The sequence below is a fragment of the Nannobrachium achirus genome (assembly GCF_963921795.1).
Source record: "Nannobrachium achirus genome assembly, chromosome: 14".
NCBI classification, from domain to species: Eukaryota; Metazoa; Chordata; class Actinopteri; order Myctophiformes; family Myctophidae; genus Nannobrachium; species Nannobrachium achirus.
This window is the reverse complement of record NC_137821.1, coordinates 31,237,421-31,263,984: the sequence shown is the minus strand read 5'-3', so window position 1 is coordinate 31,263,984 and position 26,564 is coordinate 31,237,421. Positions and strand designations below refer to the sequence as shown.

Here is a 26,564-nt window from a genome sequence, read left to right as displayed (position 1 = left end):
ATTCATATAATTCCAGTTAACAAGAACAACTAATGTACCCGACAGTAAACAAATGTGAAACAGTTTAAAGAAAAGAAAAACTGATGAAACAGAGGTCTACTTCCTAGTTCTAAAAACCAGTTGGAAACTTGTCCCAGGCTAATATGTATGGTAAAGTACAAGGTTTTAAGGTTAAGGCAGTTCTTATTGAATACATTTTAAATGTAAAAAGTGAATTTAGTGAATCCCTAAAGACAAAAGAAGTCAGTATATATCAAATTTATTCTCAAATACACAAACAAAAAGGTGATATGAAAATCAAACAATGTGACATTGTCAATTTCATTACTTTGAAATGCTGACTCTTCATTTAGCACCTTTATGGGTCGGTTATACATGATCTATATATAGTCACTCATACGAAAATGAAATGGTTGAATAATGCAGGTCAGTAACATACAACATATGAATAGGGAGCTGGGGCATTTGGATCACAGTTATTTGAAGAAATACATTAACATGTAATCCCAAAGTACCGCTTTAGGCGTCCTCTCTCACCACAAAGTACCTTTACAACTCCTCAGTCCCATATAGAACGACATGGTACAGTACTCTTCACAATAACAGTCATTTGACAGCTAGGTCTAGAGACAGTGATTACTAAACACAAGATTGCCTGTCATTCTTGGACCTAAATTCTTTCACATTTGGAGTCACTATTCTGTAGTGTTGCATTTACATGAGAGTAGTACTGTAGTTATATACAAATAAGTTCATTGAAAATTGCTGGGACACAAAAAAAGAATACAAGTTCATTTGTGTACCATTGGAAGTGAAATAGTCTTATAAAACCGTGAAAAATAAGGCACTCAGAGACTCATGATTTACACTGGTAATGCCAACATGTCTGGCAAACTAATGCACAAACATGCTTTGATGATCGCCTCCATTTCAAATAACTAACTGTGCTTGGCACCCTCTAGTGTTGAAGTGTGGTCAGTGTGCTTCCGTGTTTGGCAGGTCTAAGGTGATGTTGGACAATGAACACTGACTTCAGATCAATCACCTTTCCTAAAATCATACACTTATATTTTTGTGTGGAGTGTAAAACAGAGCCCATGGACACTTGGTCCCATTTGGCCATAAACTGATTCATCGAGAAGAAGAAAAATACCACTACTGTTTGCTTTTCCTAGCCGACTGTTGGAAGGGAAAACACGTTGCTTACTGCTTGGACATCTTGAAAACTTGGTCCCTAACAGACACTCCCTGTCTGGTTGGAAGCCACAAGTGAATGGACACATACAGTGGACATCAATCACTTCACCGCTTTGTTGACTTGTTTAAAAGATTATATATTATAAAGTGGTTAGTGTGTGTTTCTGCGCTTAGGTTTGAAGGAGCAATCTTTACAATTAATGCTATTTGGAAACGGGGAAATGGCAAAAAAAAAGTTACATATTGCTGCTGTCGGGCAGAAACCTTGTATCTCCATGTGTTTTTTCATAAATTAATGCGATACTTCGGCTTACAACAGTGGCGCACAAAAGCAGCAAAAATAGCCGATCTACAAGTTCACACTACTTGGCGTCGCAGTGTTGAGAAAAATGAAATTATAGATCGATTGTTTTAAAACATTGGAAAGTAAAAGTGGTTAAGTCTGTCTGTGGCTTTTATAAATATTTAACGAATGAAAAGTATTAACAATGAAAAGTATTAACAAGAGCTTTGTGACAAAATAATTACTACATTGGATCCATTGGAACACGGGTCATTTTTTCATTTCCTGGAAAGTAAGGGTAATGGACATACAAGGTTTCCACCCAACAGCGTGGCAACATATATTGTCGCTGTAAATTAATTTTAGATTTCATAATTTTCTTAACCCTGTTCTCACCAAATTTGTAACACATGACCCCAATCCAATCAGTCTGTGTGAAATAAAAAGCTACCACCTGACACTGGTCATTAACACAAGTGGAAATCACACACCAGCATCCCATTAATGGCCACTCGCATGAGGATAGACTGACCCCGGGACAAAAACACCCAACCTCCTCCAACTACATGACATCCACAAAGAACTCGCTGGGGTTGCCCATGGCCAGGTGGAACGACTGGCGCGAAGCAGTCAGCTCCGGAGGTACATTGCCAAGGTCACGGGTCGGGGGGGCACCCGGAGGTCCTCCAGAATTGGAGGAGGGTGGAGGTGGCTGCAGGGCCGGGTGGAGGGCGCCTCCAGGCATCTGCTGGGCGAGAGGGTGAGGATGCGGGCCCCCCATGCCCGGGTGGGGGTGCTGGGGCACCATCATCACCATCATGGGGTTGTATTGCAGCGGGATTCCGGGCGGGTAGGGCGACATGTGGGGCGGCTGGGGCATGCGGTGGTGATGCGAGCGCTGCGAGGAAGCGTGGCTGTGCTCGCTGGGCGTGGCCGAGCCGTGGCCGCGCCTCAGGCTGCTGCGAGTCGAGTATTCCGATTCGCTGCCGCTGCCAGAGCGAGAGTCAGCTCGTCCCTCTTCTCCACCCCCATGAGACGGAGACTTCTCTCCTCCTCCTCCCCCCACGGTGCTGCCTGGACCTTTACTGCTGCGACGCCTCTCACCCTCGCTCCTCGTCGAGCCACTGCTCCGGCTCCCTGCAAACAGAAACACACAGAGCTGTGAATAAAGTGCTATGGAGTTCCTTGGATAGATTTCCAAAGCTTTTTCACAAATCGTCGCAACACACCAGGTTGCGAGCTTGTGGATTGGCTCATTTCGGACATCTGATGTAGAGGGGGGCAAAAGGAGGGGAACATGTATAGGGTATATGTGATTCTAAAGCTCACCTTCGCTGTGTTGACTGCCAGTGCTGCCGGGGGTGTAGCTGTAGCTGGTGAGCTCATGGTAAGGCGGTGGTTGACTGGAGTAAGGGTGTGTGGGGTAGGGCTGGTAGGGGAAGGTGGCCATCATGGGCCACGGAGAGGCCCCAGGGAGCGGCAAGGGGGCAAGGGTGTCCTGGTCCGAAGCCCCGCTGGAGCCATCGTTGTCATTCAGGGATAGATTGGCCATGTCTGGGAGGGATGGGAGATGGAGGAAGATCAATTAAAGAGGGACATAAAGTTGTTTGAGAAAGAAATTGGGAATCATGTGTGGGCTCTCTTCAACAAGCTCAGCAACCAAGAATACTTGTAGACATAAGCTTCAAAACTGCAAAGCTCTGCTTTGTGTTTAGACATTTAAACCACCAGACAGACAGATTATCCACAGTAACGATGAAGATGTTTTTTCTCCAAATCGTTGCTGTCTGGCTTTCAACTTGTATGTCCAAAAGTGTTACATTTCAGGAAATAAACTGTGTGGATGCAATGAAATTATTATTTAGGCACAAGCTCTTAAAACTTTCAAAATGTTGCAAAAACAGCCGATCTGGGGCACCCGCTGGACAAGCGGTCCGGGCGCATACCACAAATAGGCTCTAATGCAGACTGACAGCATGTCGCTGGTTCGAATCCCGGTGACCTTTGCTGCGTGTCACTCCCCGTCTCTCTCCCTGTTTTCTGTCTATTTTCACTGTGTAAAGGCAGAAAAGCCCCCAAAATATATATATATATATATTTTTTAAATAGCCGATGAGCTATTTCTTGTACATTGAAGGCAGGCATTAATATATTTTCTTTTTTCTTTTAAACTTGTGTGTCGGATGAATGGTGAAATAAGGTTTCTGCCAAACAAAATGATAAAGTCGTCTTGCACAAGCACAATCCTGTCACCAGAGGTCAGACCGCAGCTGCAGCCTGGAACTACTCCAGAAACAAACCGTGTCAAATGGCACTCGACTTGTGACCTCTTGGTCACAGGATTGTCTTTTCCAACAACAACCAACCCCAGGGTGCATCTTCTTGATCTAGGGCTACTTTGCTTGCATTTACAGTAACAACATCAATCCTTTAGTCTAAGTGAGAAAGACTTACCCTCTCCCTCATGTAACACTGGCCTATGGCAAAGGCAGTGGATAGTCATTCACACATCACATTGACCTCCTTTATGGAGAGGTTGTCTATGTATGGTGTCTGTTCCAACATTAGATGACAGTTATGGATACAGCACATAATGCTGAGAGTGAATGTGAGACACAAACATACAAGCCTATTCCAAATTATACTTTTGGGATCCTCCCTGGGATGCAGTCTAGGCAAAGCAGATTCTTTACTAGATTTTCTTCCACGTGGAAAAAGTCAACTCAACTGTGTCAACGCATATCACTAACAGTGTGCGTCTTCTGCGTCAGGAAATGCTGAATTTGAAAGTTGTGTTGTAGTAGATGATTTAAGCATGTAACAAATATAGAAACAAACTTTGTTCTAGACAAGTTGTTTTGTTGTTGTTGGTTAAGATGATAAAGATCAGTATGTCAGTTTAGAGACGAATCACTGTGTAAACTGGCCACTGCCTTGCCTTAATAGTTCACAAAAGTGAAAGTCATTAAGAGAATGTGAAACTTTAGGTTATTGTTGATGATGTTTTGTTCCCAGAACAAAATTACATTTTACATTTTCATTCCCACTTCAGCTGCAGGTGAAGAGTTACTTAATTGATAGAAGGTTGAGTGTGGGAAGAGTTACAGAAATAAAATAAAGCGGAAACCACTCCTGTTCCCAGAACTTCCCACATTATGCCAATATGGAACACTGCGAGTCGCTCAACAGCTTTCATTGAAAGTAGGAAATGGGCTTAAGTTGGGTCACTTACAGTTCTCACAGTCGCTGAAGTCTCCGAAGATGTAGTAGCACTGCTCAGAGAAGGTGATCTTGTTGACTGTGTGTCGGATGAATCCAGCCTTCAGCAGGTTGCTGGCGTACTTCCTAGCCTCGCGGCGATCCTGGAACCCCTCGATGTGGTGGTACAACCACTCAACCACATCTGAGCCTGGATGTGTAGACATGAGACAGTTGGAAATACAAACATGCATGGGCAATAGGTTGCATGCACACCTGTACCACATTTAACTGCAATGATAAACATATACATACAACAGCACATCTTAGCAAAACGGCTCCACCACTAGATTTTCTTAGTGGCAAGGGTGCATGAGAGTAATATTCATCCCCTTCAGAAGTACCATTTACGTCTATCTGCCTCCTAAGCCTATTTGACCAATAAATTAGACTTCAGATAAAACGTTATATGAAGTGTGAGACACACACACACACACACTATATATATATATCAGTGATTGCGCTAGGATTTTTAACTGCCGGTCACCGTGACCGGCATGATTAAAATTTACCGGACATCTGAAGAATATACCGGACATAATCATTTTAATGCATACATTACAAGCAGGTGCACAAACAGCCAATAGCAACAGTTAAAGTATTAGGCCTACTGCATAGTTGGGACTGAAAACGAATTGAATGAAAAAGTATAGGCTAAAAAGAAAAAAACGCTTCAATCTTGCATAAGGGAATTAATTATATTGGACTGTTCGCGCAGGCTGTCTGCATGTGGCACACGCACACTGCTTTCACAACATCGTCTTTCTGTTGCATCATGTTTCATGCCAACAATACAATACCATGTCTTGACTTCAGAATAATGAAAAGGTTGATATATTCATCTGGCCAGCAATTAATCCAATACTCACTGTCGAGTGCATGGTGACAGACTGCGTCCATGTTATGCAACTTTGGGAGAGTTGAAAAGGCTTTGTTCTTCCTACTGTCTCCACTCCATCTCCTCTCCTCATAACGTCAATCAAGTGTATAATGTTTGTTTATGGGTTGATTGCTGACCGTGCGTACATTCCTTAATTCCCATGGCTTTACATGCTGTGCGTGCATCGCAAACTGACACTGAAATGAGCGAGCGAGAGAGAGAAAGAGAGAGAGAGAACGGGGAAGCGCGCGGGCGAGCGAGCGAGCGAGCGAGAGAGAGAGAGAGAGAGAAAGAGCGAGAGAGAGAGAGAGAGAGAGAGAGAGGCAGGCAGCCTGCGCAGAGGAGCAGACAGCGATAATAATAAATGACCATTGGTTTTTCAATCGGTCAGGATGTCCGGGAGGAATTTTATTTTTCGGTCTTGGCCATAAAAAATCGGTCAAATCCGGCAATTCCCGGTCTAACGCAATCTCTGATATATATATATATATATATATATATATATATATATATATATATATATATATATATATATATACACACACACACATACACACATATATATTAGGGGTGTAACGTTTCAGCTACCTGACGATTCGATCCGATTACAATTCAGAGGGCTACGATTCGATTAAATTGCGATTATCGATTATCACGATTCATCACGATTCCAATACATGATTTATTTCACCCGTTCAACGACACACGCTCGTCAGAGCAGCACTACTACAGCTGAGTAGAGTGAGTGAGAGAGAGAGAGCAGGGAGAGGAGAGGAGAGGAGGCTTTATATGCCGATGGAGCCGGTCGAATTCGTCTTTCCGTCATCTTTTCTGTCGTCTCATGCGTTTGTTTTGATTCAGTGAGTGCATGTGCGTAGCTGTGTGCCAGACCAGTGTGTTATACCATTAACGGTCCGGTACGGCGCTGCAGGCAAAGATAAGTTCCACCCGAAGAAAAACATTGATTTTTGAAATTTGTGAATCGATTCGAATCGCGATTAATTGGTGAATCGATTATTTTTTCCACCCCTAATATATTATATATACACATATATATATATATATATATATATATATATATATATATATATATATATATATATATATATATATATATACACACACACACACACACACACACACACAGGCATGTAATGTCCCCCGACTATTGCATGTGATCCACAATCATGTGATTTTAATTTCAACCAATAACATCTGCTGTCAAACATCCCGTCGCATTTATACTCTGGGGATTTAACAGAGTCACATGCTCTTGATTCCTGGAGAATAATGCCAGCACTGTGAAACACTGGGCCACACACACACACGCACACACTTCCATGCACCTAATGTGCTCTGGCTGTTCTCTCTGGCGTCTTACCGAGGAAGGCATTGGGGATGGTGATTTTAAGCCACATTCGATCCCTGACCTCCAGTCCAGACTCCGGGGAAGCCATGGCCTTGGCAACCGAGGCCATGTCAGAGTGCAGCGACAGGTTGAAGTCATCAAAACCTAGAGAGGGGGAGGAGGGGAACGAGACAGATGGGAAGGTTGTGTTTATAAAGGCAGACAGAGGAATAGGAGCGAGAGGTGTAAAGATTAGGAGACGTGAAAGAATGCAAAGCCTGAAAACGATGAGGGGATGAGATTAAGTGGCTGAAAAAGGAAAGAATGGAAATCCAATGCATAGATCAAAGAAGGGCAGAGAGCGAGGCAGACGTCGTTTGTCACATGAAAGAGTCGATGGCGAAGGACAGAAGGAGAAAGACAGATGTGAAAGGCGATTCTCGTGCCAAGGTCGCCGACAGGGATACCTGGCAGCTCACCATGGGAAGGATATACGTTCAAACGTCTGATGGCAATGCCGACAGGCGGGCAGACAGACAATGATCCCCGACAGAGGTTCAGAAACAGAACATGGATATAGCCATGTACCAGCATGACATGGAAAGCGAGGGGTAAACAAAGACGGCTGTATCCACAAGTTTCCGCGGGAGTTTACTGGAGACTATCATGACCAAACTTCCGGGTTTAACAGCAGACATACAAGCTCACGTCGCGTCGCAGATGCAACCCGTTGTGAGCTTGTAAATCGGCGGCGGAACCTCGGTGCAGACGTTTGCGCAATGCACTATGGGGCGTAGGAAACTCGTGGATACAGGGGACTGAGGTATAGGGATGGGTATCGTTCACCTTTGAATCGATACGATACCTTTTTCGATACCTGGGAATCGATACGATATCCTTTTCGATACTTTTTATTTATTATTATTATAATTATTATTTGCCTTTTTCTATGGGCTATTACACATCAAAATAGTTATTAAGCCAGTTATTCAGCCATTTTCATGTCAAGAGCAGAGAGTATAGACGTTGGATAATCATCATAATAATAAACATTATAGGCTATTGTCGGCTATTTTCCACAGTAAGGAGTGTAGCCTACTAAAGCAGTCATTAAATTCTCAGTAGCCCGTTTTTACGTGAACCGATACTCGATAGTATCGACGTCATGCGATTGATAGTGATACCATTAAAAGTATCGCAGACGATACCCAGCCCTACTGAGGTAGGCGGTTGTAGGAGGGTACGGTGCTTACGCTCGGTCTCGGTGACTGAAGAGGAGGAAGTGATGGTGCTGAGAGAAGAGCTGCCTGGGTATGGAGGGTAGGCCCCCGTCAGAGCCACCGAGTGGCTGACCCACGCTGCCGGGTCTATGGGCCGGATCGGCTCGTCTAAACTCACACATACACACAAAAGAAATTGACGCTTGGTCTTTTATTCAGAAAAATTATCAAGAGTACAGTTAGTTAGTTCTGTCACAGTTATTACAAAATTGCAATTATTTGAAATTATCTTGCATAATCGTTTAATGTAGAACTTTTTCATCCATTTTTAAATAGTGGAATAGTCTAATGCACAGTGCAACTTTTGTTTATGCAGTCATGCAAGTCAAACAAATGTAATTTTAGTTTACTGTACATGTTCAATGCCAAAAACACAATTGTTCAAGTAAATCACGATCGCGACAGCCCCTAAGTACAGTCTGTCGTAGGCAGTAGTAGGCTGTGTTTAGGAGTAGTACTCACTGCGAGGCAAGGTGAAGTACCCCTGCGGGGAGGGGTCCCAGCACTTAGCCACTGTCAGGATAATAGGCCTGGAAAACACAGCGAGGATCAGAATCATCATGTACTGGCCACCATTAACCCATTTAGGCCTAGGATTATTGACTGCTTTAACTGTTGAAAAATAGCAGATATACAAGCTCACAGCACGGCCGCGCTGCGAGCTTGTAGATCTGCTATTTTGAGATGGGGGGGTCCGTCATTTTGGGGGTCCTTCACATGAAAAGGTTTGAGAACCACTGACATAGTAGTCTCTCAAGAACAGACTAACTGAGGTCCAGTTAAGTGAAAAGGACCTTTTCTTTGACGATGGCTAGCCAGATTGCTGACACAGAAACACAGGTTTTTCAAAAAACGGATTCAAAAGACACTTATAGAATCGGGTCAAAATTCTAATTTTCACGATTTTTCAAAAATAGCAGATCTACAAGCTCTCAAGCTCACAAGCCGCGCTGTGAGCTTGTATATCTGCTATTTTTCAATAGTTAAAGCATAAAATAATGAAACACAAAATGTGTACCCGTTCTAAATGGGTTAAGTAAGGTCCTGTCTGAAAGTGGAATCTACAGATTCTAGACCGCAAAAGGCCGTCCTTCATTAGTAATAAATGCAGAAACCAACCACTCACCCTGGTTTGTGTACAATCTCCCGCAGCACCCGTACCGCGTCGTCGTTACTCATGTTCTCAAAGTTGATGTCGTTGACCTGAGAGGGAGTAAGGAATAAAAAGCAAACTCTGAGCGGGCAGACCAAAGAGGAGTTTGTTTGCTTGGACACGCAGCAGAAGACCAATAGGTTGGAGTAAGGCCACTATGCTCTAACACAAGGGTCTTCAACAGGGGGTCCAGTCCTCAGAGTTACAACAGGGGGTCCTCCAAAAATAGCAGATCTACAAGCTCACAACGCCTCACGCTGCGAGGCGTTGTGAGCTTGTAGATCGGCTATTTTCGGCAAAGAGCTTTGATGTAGAGGGGGAAAAGAGCATACTAAGTACAGAGTGAAAGGTCAAGTTTCAAGTGGTTAAATATCTGAAAACACAAATTGACATGAATCCAAAATACACCGATGATTGTGCTGTCAAACAATGAAACTATATGGAGGTTGTGGTGGTCCCTTGATTTTGGGGTTTGTATTGTAAAGTACAACTTGATGACATCACACCATTGTACTTTACGATACAAACCCCAAAATCAATCCTCCAGTTCTAGGCAACACAGAAGGGTGGGGAACTTTTTTTCCATTTCCACACAACTCCTCTAAGTTATATTAATGACATATTTCAATATTGAAAATGGGCGGTCTTCCCCTTTAATGCTAGTACATACGTGTATATGTGTCCCTCTTTGTCCTCACCTGCAGCAGCATGTCCCCAGGCTCAATGCGTCCATCTGCAGCCACCGCCCCTCCCTTCATGATGGATCCGATGTAAATGCCCCCGTCACCCCGCTCGTTGCTCTGGCCCACGATGCTGATGCCCAGGAAGTTGTACTTCTCTGTGGAGATGGAACACAAGGGGGCCGTGTTGGTGGGAAAACTAAGACCTAATACCGTAATTGCTGGACTATAAGCCGCACCTGAATATAAGCCGCACCAGCTAAATTTAGAACAAAAAACAAATGTTTACATATATAAGCCGCACCTGACTATAAGCCGCAGGTGTCCTTCCTGTTCCCGCTAGAGCTCCCCTGGAGGCCATTAGCTGTACAAATCTATATATAAATCCTTGTTAAAGACCATTGTAAAACTAACTAACTGGCCGTGTTCTGTAAAAATCTCTATATAAGCCGCACCGTTGTATAAGCTGCAGGGTTCAAAACATGGGAAAAAAGCCGCAGCTTATAGTCCGGCAATTACGGTACTCAAGTGCCACGCTTTCAACAGCATAACAATGTACTACATGAGTGTCCCACTTACAACTGAATTACTACATGTTGTTGAATGATTGATGTTTATTTGTACAGAAAATACATACAATTATACACCACTGTCAAAAAGATAAATCCCAAGAAAGCTAAAAGCTTATTTCCATTGCGGCCCCTTGTAAAATGTGAGATGTATCGGAAAGTGAGTGTGTGCGCATGAGTGTCTAGGAATTAGTTAAATTATTATTATTTTCTTTTGTGTGTGTGTGTGTGTGTGTGTGTGTGTGTGTGTGTGTGTGTGTGTGTGTGTGTGTGTGTGTGTGTGTGTGTGTGTGTGCGCGCGCGTGCGTGCGTGTGTGTATGTGTGTGTGTGTGTTTGTGTGGTAAAAATTTGCAAGCAGAAAATATAGCTGGTACAGAGGAACGGGAGCAGAAGCACGATGAGAAAGTAAGTCCAAAAAATTACTTAAATTATATTATGGGCACCCTGCCCATAGAGCAGGAAAATGCTGTGGATAAACAACTTTTATTATCATGGCTAAATCGATTAAAAAGCCAACATGTTTCACCCCTCAACATGCAACTCTACTGGTCCCTTCAAGTTTTCGATTGCTACACGGCTGCGCTGCACTGACATTCAAACATGGAGAACAACACAATAGGAGCCTACTGACCCATATTGAGAGTGACAGTGATGATGTTGAGGGACATTGTGGAGTCTGTTACACTGCTGAAGGATGAAGCCTGGAATCAATGACATGAGCACAATTACCACACAACACAATGGTTTACAAACACAATAAAAACACACTGGACACTGACACTAATAACTCCTTGCCAGAACTACTATTCTTTCTCTTAACTCAGGGGTCTTTAACAGGGGGGCCTCAGAGGTACTACAGGGGATCCTCCAAATCTTTGTGTGATAGAAACCTCCCTTTTTTATATTAACCACTGGAACCCTAGCATCCATATTCTGAGCACTTTAGCCATCTACATCTACAAGCTCACAACGCCTCGCAGCGCGAGGCGTTGTGAGCTTGTAGATCGGCTATTTTCGTAAAGGTTTGGTGTAGAGGGGGGAAATGAGCAGACTAAGTACAGAGTCAAAGGTCAAGTTTAGTAAGTATTGTGGTTCAAGTGGTTAAATATCTGAAAACACAAATTGACATGAATCCAAAATACACAGATGATTGAGCTGTCAAAAGATGAAACTATATGGATGGAATCTATTAACAGGTTGTGGGGGTCCCTGCTTCATCTCTCTCTCAACTGTCAAAATGTTGAAGACCCCTGCACTAGCTCAAAGGATGAAATGTGAAAAGCAAGGTTGGTGAATTTAAAGTAATGGTTAAAATAAAAATAAGGGCCTCTTCTTTTCTGGCCTCTCCACCAGCTAGAAATACCAGGGGGCTGAACTCACCCTCTCCAAGCGAGGGGGGCGTTGTTTCCTGCGTCGGCGGTGGCGTTTGAGAAGCCTGGAGGCTGTGCTTTGTTCTGTCGAGCTGCTGAACCTACAAGTTCAACAACGGGTCAAAGGTCAAATGGAGACCTAAACCTTTAATGGAAAGCCACAGTTACTTTAAACCCCACCTTTTTTCCAAACTTTGTGTGTTTGGATGTTTGGATCCCAGAGACATTAACTGTCAAAGTCGGTTCCTAATAAATAAGACCCACTGGTTTATGAGAAATCTGAGCTATACAGATTCCATAATGATTCGAGGGCACATAAATGAAATAGAATAATATAAGTTTCAACAAACTGTAGACAAAAAAAAATATTATCTTTTTATCTCATAACTGATTGATTGATTATATAATAATTGATTATTGATTTAATGCTTTTACTGTGTTACCCAAGCTTTTAGCGCTTACATTTAAGGCTCCCCTAGGTCTACCTCCTCGCTGTATCGTAGATCCTTTAAGCTCTTCTGAGCCAGGTCAAAGTCTCCAGAGCCATTCAGGAATCTAGGCTAAAGACCAAAGGTGAGCTGAACTTTGCCATCCTTGCCCTTGCTTTGGGACACAATTAGCCGTGGGAATGTTTTTTTTTACCCCTATTATTATTTAATGTCCATTTATTTTTCACCTTTCTTGAAGCACCTTAAACAGCTTTTGAAGGCCTGGGCCACAGGGTAGTGGTCCAGACACCTAGGCTGGTAATCCGGCCTGACAGCGTGTCGTGGGTTAGAGTCCGACGACCTTTCCTGCGTGTCCCCCCTTCTTTATCCCCCTTCCTGTCAACCTACTGTATACCTATCAATAAAAAGGCAGAAAAAGCCCCAAAAACTGCTTTTGAAGACTATAAACAGTGTTATTTCGACTAGTTTTTTCCCTACGCTCTATTTTATTGAGCGGTGGTTACACCGTCTCCTATACGTGGCCGTGTGTGTATGCGTGCGTGCGTGTCTGTCTGTATGTAGCCTGCAGTACCTTTTCTGACCACACATGTTAAGGGAGGGGCACTGTTGTTCAGGCCAGCCGGCCAGGCGCACACACACTCACATTCACACATACACGCACGCACGCACACACACGCGCAGCCTCCACCGCTCAGTTCACACAAGTGTGATTTTTGGAGCTGTGTGAAGCACAGGCTCCCTATACGTGGCTGTGTGGGTCTGTGTGTCTGTGTGTGTGTGTGTGTGTGTGTGTCTGTCTGTATGTAGCCTGAACTTCGGCACGCCACTAGTCCCACAGTTTTGCCACCACACACTCGCGCCATATGTCAAATCGACCGGCTTACTCGGGAATCGTGGGCTATTACTTTTCTAAGAGAAAGGTTCGATAGTTTAATTGATATTAATTTTATTAGTGAATTAATTTTCCCCATTGACTTATAATGGGAATTGCAAAAACTCACATTCAATTATTTGTCTCTCGCAAACCATAGGGGCTAGAGTTTCAAGACTTGGAGAGGAGGTTCATAATGATTTCAAGGATTAAATAAAAAATAATTGTGTCATTTGGCCGCATGGTGGCGCCATAACACCCCACTTTACGTTTTGGCCTGTAACTCTTGAACCGTAGGTCGGAAAATTAAAAATATTTTTTCCCTGGATTCCTTGGGTCATGACGCATCTCCCCATATAGGCCACGCCCATTTGCGCCATGATAGATTTTCCGCCATCTTGAATTTTCTCCAAAACACACTTTTTGCTCCTTTTCCTACATATTTTCTTCAAATGTCACAAAAATCGGTACACATGATCCACACACACACACACACACACACACACACACACACACACACAGCTCCACTTCACACGGGTGTGATTTTTTGTATTAAGCTGGGCTGATGCCTACTTCCATTGTTCCCCAGCTCCACTATCAAACATCTGTTAAATACAAAGAAAGAATGAATAACTTGGAATACCAATAAGCATGACTCCTGAAGGGTGCATTCCTGTTGCGGCAAACAGACAATAGACAACCTTCCTTGCCTAAAACCTTTCCTCCTACGTTGCCCCCGCCCCTCACCTGCTCATGGTGTCGTCGTCTTCAGAGTCACAGAAGCTGGTCGTGTCCAGCTCGCTGCTCATCACGGTGGTGGAGCTCTCGTAGCCCGCTAGGTGGCGCTCCAAGCGGCTCTGGCCGTTCATCCGTGGCCCTGAGAAGACACCGAAAAGAGGATTAGAGATGCAACAGTTAATTGATCCAATTGATTAAAAAAAAAGAAAATATTTGATTTGAATATAATTATCGATTTTCTTTTTCATTCATTTTTTACAGTAGGAAGAATTGCGGAAATCTACAGGTTCACAAGACGTTGCATTATTGTTCGCACAACACCATTGTATGACAAAGTATAAAATAGGGCTTAAATGGTTAATCAGACAAATAGATTATAAACAAATAATTAAAAAAAAATCTGCATTGATTCATTGATGTATAAAAAACGATCGGACTAATCGGAAAAAGTAGTCGACTGAATAATCACAAAACAGGGTTCCCACACATTTTAATCAATGAATTTCCAAAACTTTTTCAGAATATTTAACCCCATTTCCAGGCCTATATAACAACCATTCAGCGCAATAACGAGTCTCTTACTCCTATGCGCAATGCCCAAAGACAGGCAGTGTAGCAAAAATAAAGCATAGAATGGTGATAGAATGAGATTGTAGATCTGTTTTTGTCACATACATTTAGGCTCACACCCGTTCAGCAACAAACTGCTTATGTTAACCCTCTTGTGCGATGTTATACATGTTTTAGAAAATGTTTTTTTATTAACCTAATCAATAGCCAAAAACAATGCATAACCAAATATTTTTCCAGGACCCTTGATCAATTCCAAAACTTTTCCAGTACTGGAAAAAGAAAACTAATCTAATCTCAAAATATTTCCAGGAATGTCATGACCGTGGGAACCCTGACAAAATCAAATAACCAATAGCTGTAACCCTCAAGAGGATCATCGTCAAAGTTACATGTTTGCAACATGCTTGCCAACATGAAGTTTCATGTTCGCTCATGTCGATAGGTTTAACTCTTCCTGCTGTGCAATTCCATTAAAAAAAAACAACACTCTGATGAAGCACATTCAATTCTCCTCATTCCCTGATCATATCACTGCACGGAATGAATCGCTGCTCTGACTGAAGGATGGGAGCTTGCCAGATCTTGATTGAGTTCTGTCTTCAATGAGTTCTCGGATGCTATCCGAGCGTATCGCGGTGCAGTGCGTGTCTGGCTCTCACCGTGTTGTTCCATATTCTCTCTGTGTCTCGGCCTCTCTCTCCTGAAGGAGACCACAGACTCCGTCTCCGTCTGGTCGTCCAGGGTCTCCACACTGCCTGCTGCATTGGGACTGTATACACAAAAAGGAGAAGAGACTAATCAAATGAGAAGTACCACTCTATTATCCATGTATTCTAGTGCAGGAGTCTTCAACGTTTTCAGGCCAATGACCGCCTAGTTGAGAGAAAGATGATGCAGGGACCCCCCACAACCTTTTCATAGATTCCATATAGTTTCATTGTTTGAGAGCACAATCATCTGTGTATTTTGGGTTCATGTCAATTTGTGTTTTCAGATATTTAACACTTGAACCGTCAATACTTAATAAACTTGACTTTTCACTCTGTACTTAGTCTGCACTTTCTCCCCTCTATATCTAAGCTGTTTGCCAAAAATAGCTGATCTACGATCTAAGTTTACAACGCCTCGCAGCGTGAGGCGTTGTGAGCTTGTAGATTGGCTAAAGTTCCCAGAATATGGCCGCTAGGGTTCAAGTGGTTATTATAAAAAAAGGAGAAAAAAGGGTTTCTATCACACAAAGATTTGGAGGACCCCCTGTAGAAGACCCATGTTCTACTGCGCACACACACACACACACACACACACACACACACACACACACACACACACACACACACACACACACACACACACACACACACACACACACACACACACACACACACACACACACACACACACACACACACACACACACACACACACACACACACACACACACACAGAGTAGAATTTAAATCCCCAATGGCAGCCAGACCACTTTCCTCCTGGAAAATTTAGTTTTTACGGCATGGCACCAAAGAGGTGAGCTGTCTGGAAGCTTGTTTGTCTGCATGTCCCCCATATTTTTGTGTCCTTGTGACTGTCCATCTGCGTCTAATCTCACTAACCACCACACCAGTCAGCGCCAAATGTTTTGCTGCCAAGGAAGTTAATACCCACATGTTTTTCACATTGTGATTAGTGTGTGTGAGTGAATAGTTTTCACATTTTGAGAATTCATATTCTCAGATACTGTCCCTCCATATGTGGACAAGACTGACGTTGTCAATAATAGTAAGTCTGTGATTCATTAGGAAGCCACGCCGGTATTAGACATACTGGTTAATAGATTAGTACATATTAGGTATAACTATGACTCAAAGATTACAGCTAGCTATGACCACACACACACACACACACACACACACACACACACACACACACACACACACACACACACACACACACACACACACACACACACACACACACACACACACACACACACACACACACACACACACACACACACACACACACACACACACACACACACACACACACACACACACACACACACACACACGATAAAAAAGCACAGGCCATACTGAACAAGACAGACAGCCAACACTACAGAGGATACATCACAAATACTTGAAGGATAAATCCACCAAGAAACAATTTAAAAACAGTAATTATTTCTAGTGCAGCTGACAGCTGTAGGAGTTTAGTAGGAGAGTATTTTTCAGTGATCTAAAACATAAAATGTAGCATAATCATTAACCCATTTAGGCCTAGAATTATTGAATGCTTTAACCAGTGAGAAATAGCAGATATACAAGCTCACAGCGCGGCACCGAGTGCCGCGCTGCGAGCTTGTAGATCTGCGATTTTTTTGATAAGTCGTGAAAATTAGAAAATTAGTGTCTTTTGAATCCTTCTAAGATTTTTTTGAAAAACCTATGTTTCTGTCAGCAATCGTCAAAGAAAAGGTCCTTTTCACTTAACTGGAGCTCAGTTAGTCTGTTCTTGAGAGACTACTATGTCAGTGGTTCTCAAATCTTTTCATGTGAAGGACCCCCAAAATGATATTTGGCCGCAGACCCCCCCATCTCAAAATATTTAGTCCCAGGGACCCACCCAGAAGCAAAAGTTGAGTTACAAACGTTCGCTTTGAAAATACATATATTCAAAGATTTGCACACATTTTCACGACTTTTTCAAAAATAGTTGATCTACAGGCTCGCAGCGTGGCACTCGGTGCCGCGCTGTGAGCTTGTAGATCTGCTATTTTTCACTGGTTAAAGCATTCAATAATTCTAGGCCTAAATGGGTTAACACTGTTGAACAGCATTCTGGGAAACATAGGGAACTGAAGTAGCAGTGATGATCAATGAAGTAAACAAAACACCCCCCCAAAAGAATTTGATTACATCTCACCATAAAATAACTCCTCCCAAAGACAGCTGAGACAGCTGAATTCTGATGTAAGAGACTCTCAGAGTGTGGAATTTTCCTTTAAGCACTTAAATCCTATATTCTTTCTTGGTCCCCCAGGGGCCCGTCCATTGGCCCCCTCCTCGTTTCCCCTCTACACCAAATCTCTTCGCCGGAAATATAGCCGGTTAACATGGCCCAGATCGTGCATAACACCACCAACAATGACATCAACCCATACAAAGAGAAGTAGCAAGCGGCTGATGCCACTGGAGGAGCAGTGAGGCACTGGTTCTCAACGTCAGATCCGGGGACCACCAGGTCAAAATGGACCCTTACGGGTCCGTTACTCAAGAATGCATGAGTTAACCCATTTAGGCCTAGAATTATTGAATGCTTTAACCAGTGAAAAATAGCAGATATACAAGCTCACAGCGCGGCACCGAGTGCCGCGCTGCGAGCTTGTAGATCTGCTATTTTTGAAAAAGTCGTGAAAATGTGTGCAAATCTTTGAATATATGTATTTTCAAAGCGAACGTTTGTAACTCAAATTTTGCTTCTGGGTGGTCCCTGGAACTAGATATTTTGAAATGGGGGTCCGTGGCCAAATAAATATCATTTTGGGGGTCCTTCACATGAAAAGGTTTGAGCACCACTGACATAGTAGTGTCTCAAGAACAGACTAACTGAGCTCCAGTCAAGTGAAAAGGACCTTTTCTTTGACGATGGCTGGCCAGATTGCTGACATAGAAACATAGTTTTTTTTTCCAAAAATCTTAGAAGGATTCAAAAGACACTTGTAGAATCGGGTCAAAATTCGAATCTTTTCACGATTTTTCAAAAATAGCAGATCTACAAGCTCACAGCGCGGCACTCGGTGCCGCGCTGTGAGCTTGTATATCTGCTATTTTTTTATATTTAAAGCATAAAATATTGCGTCATAATGTGTTCAGGCCTAAATGGGTTAAATAAACGCAGAGGATTTTACAGTGTAGATCGGGGTCCCAGAGATAAAGCAAAATCGTATCACACTGGGTTCTATGGCCCAAAGCCTATCAAACTGGAGGCCCTTGAAATTCTAAAGGCTGAGAAACACTGCGGTTTAAGGGGTTTGTATATTTTGTTGACAGACCGCTTCTGAGGCAGTTTCCCAGAGGCTGCTTCCGTGGATGATGTGAGCGGGCGGCCCAGGCACGGAGATCAAGTTCATATAGGCTGTTGTGTCGCTGCTAATGGCTGAGAACCTGATACTCGTTTGAATGAGGTAGGTGTTCTGGTGGTGGATACAGTACCTACAGTATTATGACTGCTGGTGAAGGGTGTGGATGAGTGTTTTGAGGAGGGGCTGAATGGCGCTTTGTGTTTGTCGACAGTCGATTGTGGCTCGCGGGTCTGAGCAACACTGTTCCCACCTCGCCGTTCTACGTCCCGGAGAGTCTCCAATGATCAACATCACAATCACTGCCTCAATTTACCCAACACCTGTATGTGGTCTAGGCTGGCTGTCAAGTTCCATTTTCAGACTTGCAGCTTGCTGCAGTCTCTTTGCTCATTATTATTATTAACCTCTTAGACCTATATACTTCTTTGACTGGAGTCCCCCAGGGGTCTACACTAGGCCCTCCCCCCCACACACTAAATCCCTTCGCAGAAAATAAGACGACCTACAGAAAGTTGTGAGCTCACCTTATGAGCTTGTACATTGGCTATTGTCGCTCAATGTTTGCCCCCAAAATATGGACTCTAGGGCCCCTTTGGTAAAGTGAAATTATTATAGATTTTACAGAGACTGTGGCAGGTGGACAGGTTAATTCATCATCACAACTGTGTTGAGAGAAAGCCAGAGTGCCTATGTGCTTGAGAGTGCCTATGTGCTTGTGTGTGTGTGTGTGTGTGTGTGTGTGTGTGTGTGTGTGTGTGTGTGTGTGTGTGTGTGTGTGTGTGTGTGTGTGTGTGCACTCACTGGAAGGATGGCGGTCTGGAGTCTCCAATGCCCCCGGTCCTCTCCACCGGTGGAGGGGGCAAGGGTGGAGGAGGGGGCGAGGGCTGGGGCACCTCAGCAGGGGGAGGCACCACCGCGGGGAGCTCTGCTGTCGGAGTGTCTGAAGATACCAACTGACAGAGAGAGAGACAGACAGAGAGAAAAAAATCAAACCTCGGTTCGAAGTGAAGCAGTGAACTTTTATTCTATGTGTTCTAGAGTTATGAACTCTGTGATCTATACATTCTTTATATTCTGAATGAATGAATGATTTTATCTGGAGGGCCGAATCGTCATGTGAAGCTTGACCAATCCTCAAAGTATCCAATCATCAGACCGGGACGGACACTACACACATACGGACGGACGGACGGACGGACGGACGGACGGACGGACGGACGGGACAGATAAAATCTGTTCATTCTGAACTGAAATGGCCATATATGGACATGGGACACACATTTTGCTTTTTGAAAAAGCCTATTCATTCTGGACTGATATTCTGGACGTACGGGACAGAAAAAACCTGTTCATTCTGGACTGGAGTGACCATATATGGACATGAGGTGACATACATTTTGTTTTTGAAAAAGCCTGTTCATTCTGGACTGAGATGACCATATATGGACATGAAACACACATTTTGTTTTTGAAAAAACCTGTTCATTCTGGACTGAAATGACCATATATGGGCGTGGGACACACAAAGCCACTCATTGGAAGCGGTTTTCACCGCTTCAAAAAGAATGAAAGTATGAAGAGGGAGAGTCATAGAAACCAGAGCAGGATGAGATTGAGGACAGAGGAGTGTTATGGGAGATTTTCACACGAAAGAGGTGAGAAGAAGGTGAAACAAATTGAGGTTGGAAAAAGGGGAGGAATGGGTTGAGAGAATGGTGGAAGTAAAGAGGTGGGAGATGGGGGGGCAGGGGTAAGATGTCAATTACTTTGCCACACAAACATTGTTATTCTTTTCAGACGGGTGTCTCAAGGGCATATTGAAATGCTATACTACACTTAACCCGTCTATCTTCATTATACAACAACACACACTCACACAGCTGCGAGGTAATAACAGCGCTAGCTACATTAGTACATCAAATTTTAACAAGGCATTTTAATTCCCTCAAACTTAAAACCAAAAAGGGAAAGACATGCATGAAATTAAATATATCTATTCAATTGTATTAAGTGTGCAAATGTTTTAATGGCCTTATCAACACATGCAGGGGTGCTTTTCAAATAGCAAATGAGTTCTGAGGATTTGAGAATGTAAACACAAGATTTATATTTCACATCAGGTTTGCCTGGTAATATTGAAGGATCTCGGTTCAGATTTTCTTTTTTTAAGCTTCTACTGAGCAGCACTGCTTTGCCAACTGGAATATAGTCAACCTACGTAGATTAGACAGGCTAACATTTGCTCTTTTATTGAGTCAATAGTCTCTGCTCCTTTGGTCCACTGCTAATGGCCTTGTGACTGCCGAACACTCGTCCTCTGAGATTGCCTCCATCCATCTTGAAGTTGCAGATCACATATCAGTCCCTCTGGTATCCTCGCTTTGTTCCCCTTGTTTAATCCCTTCCCTCGCTCTTATGCACTTAACAGATGCTTCAGCCCCAAGCCTGCTTATCTGGGCCAAGTCTCAATGTTTTGTCTTCACTTCAAATGTAACCTGTAGGGTGGAGTACCGCTGACCTTCCGACAAATCAGAAAGGCTGAGCCTTTATCTGGCAGACGACGGCTGCACTGTTACTGACCACATGATGTACTGCATATAAAACTATCAACTTACCGTACACTTGAACATTTTCTAGCGTTAATGAACTGATAAACCTCTGGTTCTACCCCACTCACCCCTCACTTGGTTCAACTAAGTGACTCTAGCCCTATTAGCTCCACATGTTCCATGAGCAGTCACACTGTAATGTGCATACTTCATAGAACATGTCATGGGTAGGGGAACTTTTGACGCCAATATAGTGCCCAGCACAGCTCTGCATTTCAACTTGGCTTTGCTAAGCCACAATTGGCCTTGTGGCTGTACATCTGAGGATACTTCACCCATGGATCTGCACAGTCCATTTTTCTATTGTTCCAACCTGGCTGCACTATAAAATCCTGGTCAGCGCACTTTTATTGGGAAATCATTTCCAAGATATTTTTCACCAAGTTGTACGAGGATATGTTGCATCTGAAAAGCTTGTACTTTGTACCACTTGAGAAAGAGAAGCGATGATGTGGCACCATGAAATACAATATAAAGTTACTTTTATTTTATGGCAGTTGATCATCTTGGCAAGATTTTTAGTGTCGGGGTGGTCTGGGCAAATGCACAAGAACGTTTTCAATAAACAGCCGATGAACAATTTTATTTCCTATGACTTTTGAGAGAAGGAACCCTGCTGTTTAGTTCTTTACCATCATTCAGACACTTCTGAATGAGTCCGTAGCCCTGCTCCCTCAAAGCTAAAATGACACTTTGTTTGCCATATATCTTACCCATGACACCACTCTGCCGTTGAAGCATGGCAGCTTGGCGCTCTCATCTGAAATCTCCTCCTTCACCACCCTGAGAGAGAGAGAGAGAAAGAGTCAGTACCTAGAGTACACTGTTGGCATGAATCAACAGCATATATTAGAGTATAGAATAAACACACTCGACTTGCTTGCCCCTGCGAATGTGCGGCGCCATACAAGTGGAATGTCTTCAACAGCAACGCACTAAAAACTCATGAGAAGCACGCACACACACGTGGAGCATTCGTCCCACTTTGCAAAATTACTCAACTTTATTACCAAAACTCACATACACGCACACCTCCTGACAATATAGCGTCTCAGAGACTGCCACTACCGGGCTTGAACTCCAGCCTCTGACATCCACAACGCTATTCATTCCTCCTCCCACCTCTTTCTTCATGTTCGTCGGGACAGACAAACATCCAGCCTCCTTGGCCATGTAATTTCTCCGCGGCAGCCTGCCACCATGTGATTACGGCAGTTTACTAGGACCAGGGCTGGGCACAAGTGCTACATAGAGGGACACTTAACTTCCCTGAAGAGCTTTTTCAGCTTCATTTGCCACTGCGCCTCCTCTCGTGTGTAATGTAAGCGAGCTGCTAGGGCAGCTGTTGAGTGCTGGTTTTTGTGGGTGAGTGTTAGCATACGGCGAGATTGTTGTGGGAACTGGGGCGGGTTTGTTGCGGGAAAGCAGCCAGTGTGTACCCGTGTCTCATGTATATCGGTATGCGTGCCCGTGTGTAGCGGTGCAACAGCGAATCAAACTAATCGATTATAAAAAATAATCAATTTTCATAAAATAATCGATTTGGGGGATTGAAGAAAATATAGCAGATCTACAATAGCAAATGTACAATGTAGCCTGGCCATTTCTTACATTTTGCACGATTGTGATAAAAAGAATCAAGATTATTCAATTAATCAAAAAAGGTAATCGATAGAATAATTGCTGAGAAAATGAAGTTGCAGCCCTACGTAGCACGTACGTGGACATAAACTCTTCCCATTTATTTTCCTCGTGATCTGCCTCCCTCTCTTTTCACTCTCGCTCTTATGAGGGATTGTGTCCAGAACGGAAGACACAGATGCAACATTCTACCCCTAAGAGAGTAATTGTCTTCATACCTCAGCCTCAGTCTGCCAAACAAACAAGTGACTTCACTGTCCATTTCACACCAGCTCTAAAATGCATTGAATAACACACACACACACACACACACACACACTCAGCCCTCAAATATGCTGTGTCCCACTGGAATTCTGAAACCTGAAATTCTTGCCCTGGCTCTAGCAATTTCCCCCCCTTCCTCAGGACCGTTAATCCCATTCCCCACACACCCCAAACAAACACACACAGACACACACAGCCTCTCCTCTCTCTAGCCCGTTCGCTAATCCTGCGAATACAATTCCCTGGCCACCCCACTGGCGCACACACACACACACTCAGTGGCATGCCCAATACCTATACTTATACATGCACTACCCTATGCTTTCTCTCCCTCCATTCCTTGTTGAGTCTGCTGTAGACAGCCAGCAAATGGCCTCTGCCCAGGCCCAGGTTGGGAATACACACACACACACACACACACACATTCTGTCCTGGCCTGTTCTGTTCCATGTATCTCCCCCTGCCACACACACAGTCCCAGCCGACAGCTGGCCTCGTACTAGGCTAGGGGAAATGAAAACACACACTATTACACTCTCGTGGCCGAGAGGGGGGAAATATGTCCCAGCTTTGATTGGACAGCTGACTCAGAGCTATGTTTGAAAATGTTCATCTGAAGTAAGTTGGAGATAAGTCAGATGAGACCTAGGTTGTGCAAGATAGTCGAGAACTGGGGACTTTCTTACTATTATTCTTTGTTAGAACATCACCCCAGCCTCTCCGATAGTTGGACGTGGGTGGCTCTTAAGTCTGAATATGTTTACTAGTTATATGCACAAATATGTTGGAAGTTAAAATGCAGTGGTGTGGCCAATGGCTATTCAGCCTTATGGCATGTGCTTGCCTAACAACATGTGCTTGCCTAACAACACCAATTTCTACACGCAGCGTTGCAGTTCGTCCAAAGGTGTTCAGATTTGGCATTGTATGCCCACAGCCTGCTGGCAAGTGCTGTGGACAAAAAAAACATTCTTTGCCCAAATTATATTTATATTAAACAGGCTGCTCCAAATACAATATATAATACTATAGTCTAAATGGACCCAAAAACACCAGCTGCCAGTGCCCATATTGCCAATTCACAAATCAATAGGTTGGTAGGTTTGGTATTCATCATAAATAAAGCATTTAATGTATTATTTTAATCACTTGTCTTTCTTATTTTATACTTATGACAGATATTTGAGGGACATTCACCAATCAGGGTCTACCTTTCTCACTTTTTGAGGAAAAACCTTGGCCTGTAACCCACCTGACACAAAATTACATATTTCCGCCCAATCCCAACTATTCTTAATATTCACGGATCAGGTTAAAAACAGTATCCACCAAGCCCAGCCTACTCTATAAGCCAACGCTGCAGTTTCATCCGAGCTTTGGGTTTGATGTTGTGTTCCTTGGCTCCTTGGCATAGCCATGCTGGTGCCATCCAAAGAGGAAAATGGTAGGTTAATACTAATCCAGGAGTACAATGCATTTAACAGAAGCCCTAAAGGGTCTCGCAGGGTGAATTCACCACAAACATGCATTCCATTCCAGGAAAATGCACCGTTAGCTGCAGCCACCAGAGGAAAAAAGAAAAAGATTAATTGATAGAGGAGACAGCTCTTTGAGGGCCCGAGTAGTCTCGGGCTGAGAGAAAGGAGAGGGAGGAAGCGAGGGAGAAGCAGAATGAAAGGGTGGCTGGCAGGCCAAAGTGTTAAAGGGAGACAAAACCCTGGCTCCTCTCCCGAGAGGAAGAAAAGCGGAGGATTTCACAAGATGATGGAGTGAGGGGTGGGAGGGATGAGGATTAGGGAAAAGAAACGCAGCTGAGAGAGAGAGAGAGACTCCCATGTCCCATTGAAATGATTAGGTCTCCTAGTAAGAAATGGGAAAGAATCCATAATTATTTAATGTACCATTTAGACATACATCCACCCTTGTTATTCCAAGTCACAGGGCTGAGGATGCGTTGGGTTAATGGCCCTAGTAGTATTGTTCTGGCTGATGTTGAGTACAGCAGTCATTCACAGGACACAGACAGACACACAACAAGACTACACCCCTCTCCCTTTCTGACATTATCTCTTCCATTATAATATAAACAGACTCTAAACAAAACCATTCCACCTGGCTTTAAAGTTGCAAATCAACTATTAAATGACACCTGAAGAAGAGTAATCATTTGTAACAACTTTGGAACGTCTCTGTGTTGTTTGTTTCATTCCATATAGCCTTTTAAAGGCTCTTTAGACGGGCCTAGTTGCAGAAAGTTTTACAAAACATGCAAGGCTGTCGTGTCCCTTCTCTTTTGTCGTCCATCATTTGCATGCAAACCGCACAGCAGCTCTGTGAATCACTGGTTCTCAAAGTGGGGTCCGGGGACCCCCTGGGGTCCTTGAGGGAGTCGGAGTCCCCAGCTAAATGATTGTTAGGAACCAAATGCACCCTATTTGGACCCAATATACATTGGGGTCTCAGAGATAGAAATGCCATTAAATGGGGGTCCGTAGCCTAATGCATGTCAAACTGGGGGGGGGGGGTCCTTAAAATTAAAATGGTTGAGAATCACTGCTAGAGCCGTACAAGTCTCTAATGGGGGGTCCCTTGCGTATCTTTTCAAACGGGGGGGCTAATAAGTATCCATTTGGGGGTCCTTGACACGAAAAAGTTTGAGAAGCTCTGCTGCGAAATCACTGCCACTCACTCACCCGAAATCCTGGTCCATAGACTTGAAGAAGAATTTGTAGTTGGGCTTGTTCAGGACCTGTTTGAAATCCAGCAAAGTGATATTCTCCGCAGGAATGGGTATCTTAACGAGATACGGCGTCTCCTCTTCGTCAATGTGGTATATTATTTTGGTTTCTGCCATGTCGTCGACGTTGGCTTTTGTTAGTTCCAAAGCACAAAAAGGGAAAAAAAAGTGAGGCGAGGTGGTAGCTTCAATGCTCTGGCTATGGCTAGTTAGCAGCTAGGTGGCTAGCGAGAGAGAGAGACGAGCCGAGGAGGTGAAACGATGGCCACTGGGGTTGGTTTTTTACTCCTCTGCTCGCCACAAAACCGACACGGTGAAAAAATTAAAAACGCGTGGAAAAAACTTGGCCCCACCTGATGTAGCGACCACTATACTATCAAAACTCGCATTTCCCCCTTTCCTTCGGGGGCTAAAAACGAGCCACACGCTCCATTCACACGACCGACGGACTACCAACAACTTTTTTCCCCCAACAAAAACATACAGGGGACGAGGGGAGGGAGGGAGGGAGGGAGGGGGTCTGAAAACTTTTCACCACTTTGCCAGAAGCCAACGTAGCGGCGTCTGACGTACTGTGAGTGT

At 43.7% G+C, this 26,564-nt stretch overlaps 1 protein-coding gene across 1 annotated transcript; it reads right to left on the bottom strand.

Annotated features, from left to right (window-relative positions):
- Positions 1–297: 297 nt before the first annotated feature.
- Positions 298–26,444, bottom strand: dvl2 (dishevelled segment polarity protein 2). The gene is made up of 15 exons (XM_080742090.1): positions 25,939–26,444; positions 22,054–22,123; positions 19,533–19,684; positions 15,310–15,419; positions 14,087–14,216; positions 12,030–12,120; positions 11,281–11,350; positions 10,098–10,237; positions 9,373–9,449; positions 8,709–8,776; positions 8,220–8,354; positions 7,000–7,131; positions 4,713–4,889; positions 2,810–3,034; positions 298–2,617 (listed from the first exon to the last, which is right to left on the bottom strand). The coding sequence occupies exons 1-15, from the start codon at positions 26,097–26,099 to the stop codon at positions 2,043–2,045; spliced, it is 2,313 nt and encodes a 770-aa protein (XP_080598216.1). The 5' UTR covers positions 26,100–26,444; the 3' UTR covers positions 298–2,042.
- Positions 26,445–26,564: the final 120 nt, after the last annotated feature.

Coding starts and splice junctions, on each gene's coding strand:
- dvl2 (XM_080742090.1), bottom strand. CDS start 26,099: ATGGCAGAAACCAAAATAATATACCACATTGACGAAGAGGAGACGCCG. Junction 19,685..22,053: donor ACGGCAGAGTGGTGTCATGG/GTAAGATATATG, acceptor TCTCTCTGTCAG/TTGGTATCTTCAGACACTCC. Junction 8,355..8,708: donor GTACTTCACCTTGCCTCGCA/GTGAGTACTACT, acceptor GTGTGAGTTTAG/ACGAGCCGATCCGGCCCATA.